General features: G+C 45.4%; 1 protein-coding gene across 1 annotated transcript in view; it reads left to right on the forward strand.

Annotated features, from left to right (window-relative positions):
- LOC104387990 (maltase-glucoamylase, intestinal-like) overlaps positions 1-7,477 on the forward strand; it is a 57,043-nt gene that overhangs the window by 7,743 nt on the left and 41,823 nt on the right. The window contains exon 5 of the mRNA XM_009996793.1: positions 7,325-7,385. Coding sequence (XP_009995095.1) covers positions 7,325-7,385 — 61 coding nt within the window. The remainder of the gene's footprint in view (positions 1-7,324; positions 7,386-7,477) is intronic.

Below are 7,477 nucleotides of genomic sequence, written 5' to 3' on the forward strand. Positions count from 1 at the left end.
GGTTGGACTGGATGGTCTTTCGAGGTCCCTTCCAACCCCTAGGATTCTATGATTCTATGAAAACAGGAAATCAGGTTATATATCCTGGCCTAAAAGCCACAGGTGCCTGCATTTGCTTGACTGGGGAGGATGAAACCTCAGCATGCAATGTTATAGGAGCACTCCCACAGTGACTGGACTGGCTGGCTGGGTCCAGAGGAGCACTGGCAGTTAAGTAGATTTTCGTGTTAGTTCAACCTGCTCAAAGGCAGGTTTGGAGGCATGAGAGGTGGGGCTGAGCATGCTCTGTGGCTGCAGCAAGGCCTCAGAACTGCTGCACAGTGTCTTCACCCCAGTGAAGGCACCCCAATGCCTTGTCTCCCCTCCCCATCCCAGGTGCAGCTTGCAGAGAAGGTGCTAAAACCCAAATCTTTTCCTTTGGGCTGCCTGCAGAGGTGGGAGCTGCTGCTTCAGGGTACCCAGCACACGTGGGGCCAGGCACTGAGCTGCACAGCCGGAGTTCCCCTGTCGCTGGGCCAGGTTAGGGCAGGTTGTGTGGGCAATTGTCCCTGAGAAACAGGCCAGCATGTAACACCTGGAGGTACTTCAGTCTCATATTTTAAGATGTGAACAGCCATGGCCTTGCTGATTCAATGAGCAGCTGAATCAATCATTAATCTTCATATGCACACAAATATTGTTCAGAACAGGTGATGCGGGCAAATAAAACCTCTTCAACAGGTGCTGCAGTTGCACTTCCCAGTTGTGGGTAGATAATTCATGTCTACCCCAGACCAGGTCTGGGTCTTCTGCTGGACCTTTCTGACATCTTTGAGGAAGGCCTTCCCATTGTAAAGCAATCACAAATCCTCAAAAATACATTTTACATCATGGTCCTTATCCCTCACCAGCAGCTTCACACTGCTGGGTGGTCAACCCCAGCCCAAAAGCCTGAAATCTCTCACCTCTGACACAGCTGATAGCTCACCTGGGAAGCGAGCAGCCTATCCCAAGCAGAAACGTGGTATGGGCTTGGGTTGTTCTTTTGAAGTCCACATTTTTATTCCTCTCCCCGGCTCTGTGGTGCAGTCTCTCCTGCTGTCAGTGTCTGTGCCACAGACTGTGCAGCGATGGGGTGACTGAGGGCAGCCTCCCCGTCTGTCTGCTTGATGCAAAACCCCATTCCAGCTCTGCCACTTGTGTACACAAAGCCTCCTCCTTGCGAGGAATGATGTAATAGCACGCTGGAAGCATTGCAGGGGAGAGGCAGCAAAGACTTGAGGTATTTCTGAACGTGCTTAGAAGCCTTGTTCCCGTGTGCTGCATGCGGGGGGGGGGATCTGCCGCGCTGCCCAAGCGCCTGCTCAGGGAGGGCAGCACAGGCTCAGGGCTCCGTGTAATCACAGTAACAGGGGAGAGGAATAAATGTGAGGGGAGAGATGTTAACAGCTGATTGCAAACCTCATGCAGAGTCAGGAGCAAGAACAAAAGGCCAAGTCCCACTACATTTTCAGTTTGCTCCAAGGTAATCAAGCGACAGCTTCTGCTTTGTCTGCATGGGGTGAAAATTAGACAGGAGTCATGCAGGGAAATGATCCAGGCACTGCTGGGGACTTCTGGGACCAGGAGCTCTTGGGCTACCTCCCTATCTCTTCCCGCTAATGTGTCTTGGCTTACTTCCTCTTACCTTCTTCTTTCTCCTTCTGTGCTGTCCTTTTCACTGTCACATACAAGTCCCTCCCGCTCCTCTTCTTCACCCTCTTCCACACTCCTGCTGTTTCAGTGGTGGTCAGGGAAGGTCCTTCCCTATGTTAGCAGCTCTCCAAAGCCATAGGGGTGAAGGGGTGCCACCTCCATGTGTTTGCTGGTCAGGTGTCAAGGAAGTCAGATGAGTCACAGGGGCAGGCAGAGCCTCTACTCCCCTGCAGACGTCAGGCATTTTCTGTTTTACTGGGGAAAAGCAGAAACCTGCAGCTGAATTAAGGCTTGCAGGTCTTAGATCTAAAGAATGAGGAACAAGGACTGGGAAATGGGTCTCCTGATGGGGAGCTGAAGCTCCCAAAATACTGGCCTTGTGGTGCAGCAGAGGCAGAGGGGAACCTCTAAGCACTTATTTTGGCAAATCACTATGATCAGTGGCAAAACATTTTGTCAAGAAATTTGTAACTGGCTTTAGTATAATATTGCAGCTCTACCAGGACACTGGCCCATCACTGGCCAGGGCCCTTCTGTAATGAAAACAGGAGAGAAAATGCTGGGTTGTAGTAAGGCAGGTGAGGGAGCAAAACGGAGCCTGTTTCTTCGTGGCACGTGCTCTCAGGTTGGTCACTGTTCTTGTTCCTGCTCCTGCCACTAGTGGCAGCAACCACTGGAGGAGGTAGTATTAAGTGTGAGTATGAAGGCTTCAGGAAAGCACAGATTTCCTCAAGAACAGAGACTAAAAGGCCGGGAACTGTTTGCTTTAAGGCAATGATAAGTAACAAAGACATCCTCATGTTGCAGTGTGTGATTACTCTGTGGGATTCATTGCCCCAGGATAGTGCTGACCCGGGAGGCTCAGCAGGGTGCACAATCATCCCTAGAAAAAAACCCACCAACTATTTTTTTTCTCCATGTGTCACAATAGAAGCTAATTCTGTGAAAACAGCCAGAAACTTCTTACATAAGCAGATTATTGCCAGACTGGCTCTGAGTGACATCTTCTGCCTTCCTTTGCAATACCTGGCCTGGGCCATTGCTGGAGACAGGCTGCAGGGGGATGGACTATTGATTTGATTCTTCACTTTAATATCCGTTCTCCAACTGACTTTTCCTTCATGATGTCATATGAATAATGGAAGGCAGAACATTTTTCCCAAGCCAGATAAGTGCTCCTTTCTCTCTATTAAGAGTTTGGAATATCTCATTTGCTATCACACTTGGCAAGATACAGCACAAATAACCAAAATCTAATCAAGATTTTCCCTAATTTCCAAAAAGGCTTCTGTAGAGTTCAGCTGCCTTTTTTATTGATTGTGGTAGTAAGCACAGAAGCCACTTACCGTGAAGATAGTTTTACATAGGCAAGGCTATTAGAATGATTTATAATGCTGTTGTCTTAAACCGCAATTTTGCTGAAAGCAACAGGAGCAACTTGTGTGCATCATGGATAGCTTGGGTTTGCTCCTAGTTTGTAAGAAGTATTATTTTAGTCTTCTAGTCATTAAGATTTATGTTATGTAGGTAAGAAATATTGTAGGTGTATCACTCATCCAAGAGTCTTTTAAAACAAAACTAAGCATTATATATCCAGCCACTTACAGGAGATACCCTGATACCATGACTGTGAATACAGTAGTAGAGCAGAACTGTGTCAATAACTGTAAACATACACTGCAGATCTTTCTTTTAAAATGGCACATTTGTGAAGCATCTGTGGTTACTTGTGCTGACTTTCTCCACCTATTTTTTATAAACCACCTTAAAAGTAAGATAAACATATAAAAATTCATTCTTGGTGTGCCTTCTGCAGTCCAGTGGTGCCCCAAGACTTAAATCAATAAGGAATATGTCTCGTGTGAGACAGTGGAAACATTTTTCAGTAATCTGAGACTAACAGAAAATCACAGAGACCTGGACTCCTAAGATGATGCTCCCCAGCAGCTCAGGTAGGGTGAGTCAGGGGCTAAGTATATTTGAGGCTCACCTGAAATTAGGGTTTATACTCCTCAGTCCCTGAGGTGCTTTACTGCTCTCTAGGCAGCCTGCACATACAGTGATAGATTGTGCTCTCTGAAAAGCTGTTCCCAAGCTTTGCCAGGAGGCTTAGACCCACTTTTCTGGTGGACATGTGGAGCTTCCACCTGAATTTGTGCACAGATAATACATGTAGTGTGCTCCCTTTCACAAGGATGTGGTTTCCAAAGGGTCTGGAGGCCAAAAAAAGCAGAGGTTGGAAAGGACATTTTCTCCAAGTGACTGAGTGGGAAGGGTATTCACACCTTAAAGCAATGAGCTCATTTCTCCTGGATTGATTGCAAAAATGAAAGGAAAAAAACAATGCAATCCTCTCCCCACCTAAAATGGTTTTCATATGTCCGTGCAGGGTGCATGTCCTAATGATGTATAATACAAGTGTTGCAAGTCTCCAAATTCTGGAGGGTTTATAAGTGCCACCAGCTGCTTGCTCACAGAAGGCAAGTCAGTGCTCTGAGCCGTTGCACACACCATGGCTGTTGGTCTCCAATGAACCTCAACAGAGCAAAATCATTCAACCAGGTAGATTGTCATGTCCAGTTCTTATTACAAAGGACTGATTATTTCACATTTGAAAACATTTAATACTGTTTTTTAGTCATCTCCCTCAAACATTGTGACAATGTTAGTCATAAATTACACCTTCAGTGTGAACAGGATGTTTTCTCTACCTGCCTACCTACCCACTTTCCTTTAATACTGTTTCCCTAGGCTACTGCAGTTACATTTCATCCTGGTTGAATGCTGATTGTGAGACTGGTTCATTACTGGCCAGAAATGTTAATTTTCACACAGACCTTTTAAATCCTGAATAATGTTATTATTTTCTTTTTTCTGGATATGAGGTTAAAAAATAGAGAGAGGTTTACTCTTGGATGTAGTGCACAGTGTTTGGAAGAAAACACTTCTTTTATCAGTCAGAATTCCTGGGCAGGCAGCAGGCAATGGGCTGGGCAGATGCCTGAGGAGGCCAGTTTGTATTTTCACAGGCAGGAGTATTCCCACCACAAAGGCACTAAAGAGTTGGGACTTTCAGCAGTGAGCCTGAGTGCAGCTTGTGTGCAAAGAAAAGGGTTCTTGTCTTCACTGGCTTTGCCATGTCTAGCTGCTGGTAGGGGTTGAATTTTTGACAGTGAACAACTGCTCAGCTGTATTTTTTAGATATCTTTTTTTTTAGGTCCCTTCTGTTGTCCATCACAGCACTGCCATGGTTGGTAGGACTGTCAGAGGAGAACCACACAAATTCCTGTGCACATAGTATCATTTTATGCTCCCTCCTGTTTTGTTCCTTCTACTGCTTTAGACCAGCAGGAGGGGAGATGGGAGAAATAGAGCGATTTCTTCTATTCTCTCTTGAGTGTCTGAGGAATAACAGACATAATTTTTTTAAATTCAAATGATTGATTTTGCCAACACCACACAAGCAAGCACACAGGCAGCTTACCCAGTGCGCTGCAGAGCAGAAGGGCAGCCACTTGGGAGTGGAGGCAGAGAGGTGCCAGGGGAAAACCTGTCCAAGCCTTCCTACCCATGGAGAAGACAGAATGGTACTCTGAAAAAAACGAGAGAGTCATTACTAGCCTTTTAATGTCCTAATTAATGCTGTGTATAGTGCATGGCTGTTCTGGAAAGCAGAGGTCCAAGGAGGCTGATGGAGAGCAAGGGCTGGCAATGGCAGCCCCGGGAGCTGAGGATCGGAGGGGTGCAGAGGCACGGGCACTGTCGTGGCATGCCAGGCAGGAGCTGAATGCATGACAATGGCATGAGGAAATGTGTCAGGTATAAAAATGTTTCTCTTTACCATTTAAAGATGTGGTGGGGCAAAGGAGTCACCACAGTGATCCTTCTGGGTAGGGAGAGGACTTTTTTCTGCCATGGGAACTCTAACTGCTCTCACAATGGGAAATGTCAGTGTCATGATGTAGGTACCATGAGTATACAAAGCCTCGTGTCCTCTGATTAGATATCACAGAGAGTGTTCAATGAGTTAGGACAGATATTTAAGCTCTTCCCAAAGCATTTCTCCTCCAGCATCCTTTGTTTTTTGCATAACCCCATGCAGTGCTCTGAGCAGTAACCATGCCTGCCTCGGCACAGAGCAGAGCTACGTGATGACCCTCCTTTGGACAGGGCTATAGCTCCAGAGCTCATCCCTATTCCTACAAAACAGCAGCCTCTTGCAGAAAGGCCTGTTTGCCAAAGGCTGGATCTGATTCTCAGGGATATTTTGCATGCATTAACCATCCTATAAGAAAATAACCTTATTCAGTACTGCATGTAGGTGGAGGAGATGATGGAAAGGAGGACTGCATTTGGCAAACAACCAATTCAAGACTTAAATACAAATTCTTACTTTTTCTGCTTATGGGAAAGACCAAATAGACTTTTTAAAAATACATAGACCCTTCAGTACATATGCTTGACTTAGGACTTGTATAGGACACTTTAGAGACAGGTTGTGCCTGCTTTTTGCATGGAGAGGCAGGAGGGTGCCTTGGATGTGCCTCTGGGCACCCCTGTGAGTGGCTGTCCTTGCTTTCTTGTGGAGAGAGCAGAGTTGCCTGAGGGCTGAGCCGTGCCCTCTGAGTCCTCCCAGCTTCAGGGACTTGTGACCAAGCAGGGATACCAGTGGCATGGGTGGCAGTCAAGGCTCACCAGGGACCACTCCCCTCACAGGGATAGATCTGCTTCCTGCCAGCACAGTCCATCTTCCATTTCTCTGACTTCCTGATCAACCCTTTAATTTTGACAAAATCATTGACAAAAGACCAATAAAATGGAGAGACAGGCCAACTCTGTGCTCTATGGCTTTGGCTCATTTATTTTAATTAACTGTAACCAATTCACGGTTAAACAAGACTCGAGAGGGTGCTCTCTAAATGTGATACTCGTGGCATACACAGTACCATTAACGAAACACTTTTCCACAGCTTGACTATGTTCTCCCCCATCTAGCTTGCAGCTCATTATAGCACTAGAGATAGGAAAGAGAACGTAACACCTAATTAAAATGTGAGCCTGTGTCCACAGATGATTCAATAGAAGTAAAGGCATTAAGCTGGTGAGAGAAGCAGGAGAGAGCCACCACAATAAAAACACGTTATTCAAGCAGAGTCTGGAGGAAGATATTCCTCTGCTTTAAGCACCTGCATAAAGTTGTGGGTAACAACAGGATTCAGGTCTTGACCCAGCAAAACATTAAAAAGTGAAAACTGATAGCAACTAAATGTCTGGTGTTCTCATTAAAGATTCCGAACCCCACTGCGTAATAACAATTTTTAGCCTGCCCTGTTGGTTGTCATAGAAATAGCACAAGCAACCACTTATTTTGGTAATAGGATTATAGATAGTGTCTTCTGTTATTTTAGCTGTTCTTTTTAAAATTATACTGATGCATTTTTTTATAAGTAGATGAGATACCTTCAGCCACTGGAAGACTAATTTAATGTGTTTTTGGTGAAGCATGTTAGAGGCATGCAAAGAATGTAATGGTTTTTAAAATATTCTTAGTCTCCAAAATACAGAACAAGTATAAATAGCCTGATGTGGACTTAAAACTATGCATACCAAAGAGAAGAAAACTAATAATGTATCCTTCTGTTTGTTGCAGGTGGGACAGTCCTCTAGTTGATCTGTTTTTCTCCAACCAGTATCTTCAGATCACAACTACAGTGCCATCCACTTCAGTGTATGGGTTTGGTGAACAGGAGCACCTGTCTTTCAAACACAACATGGACTTTGTTACCTATGGCATGTTCAGCAG

The sequence above is a fragment of the Chaetura pelagica genome, unplaced genomic scaffold (assembly GCF_000747805.2).
Source record: "Chaetura pelagica isolate M959 unplaced genomic scaffold, ChaPel_1.0 scaffold534, whole genome shotgun sequence".
NCBI lineage: Eukaryota > Metazoa > Chordata > Aves > Apodiformes > Apodidae > Chaetura > Chaetura pelagica.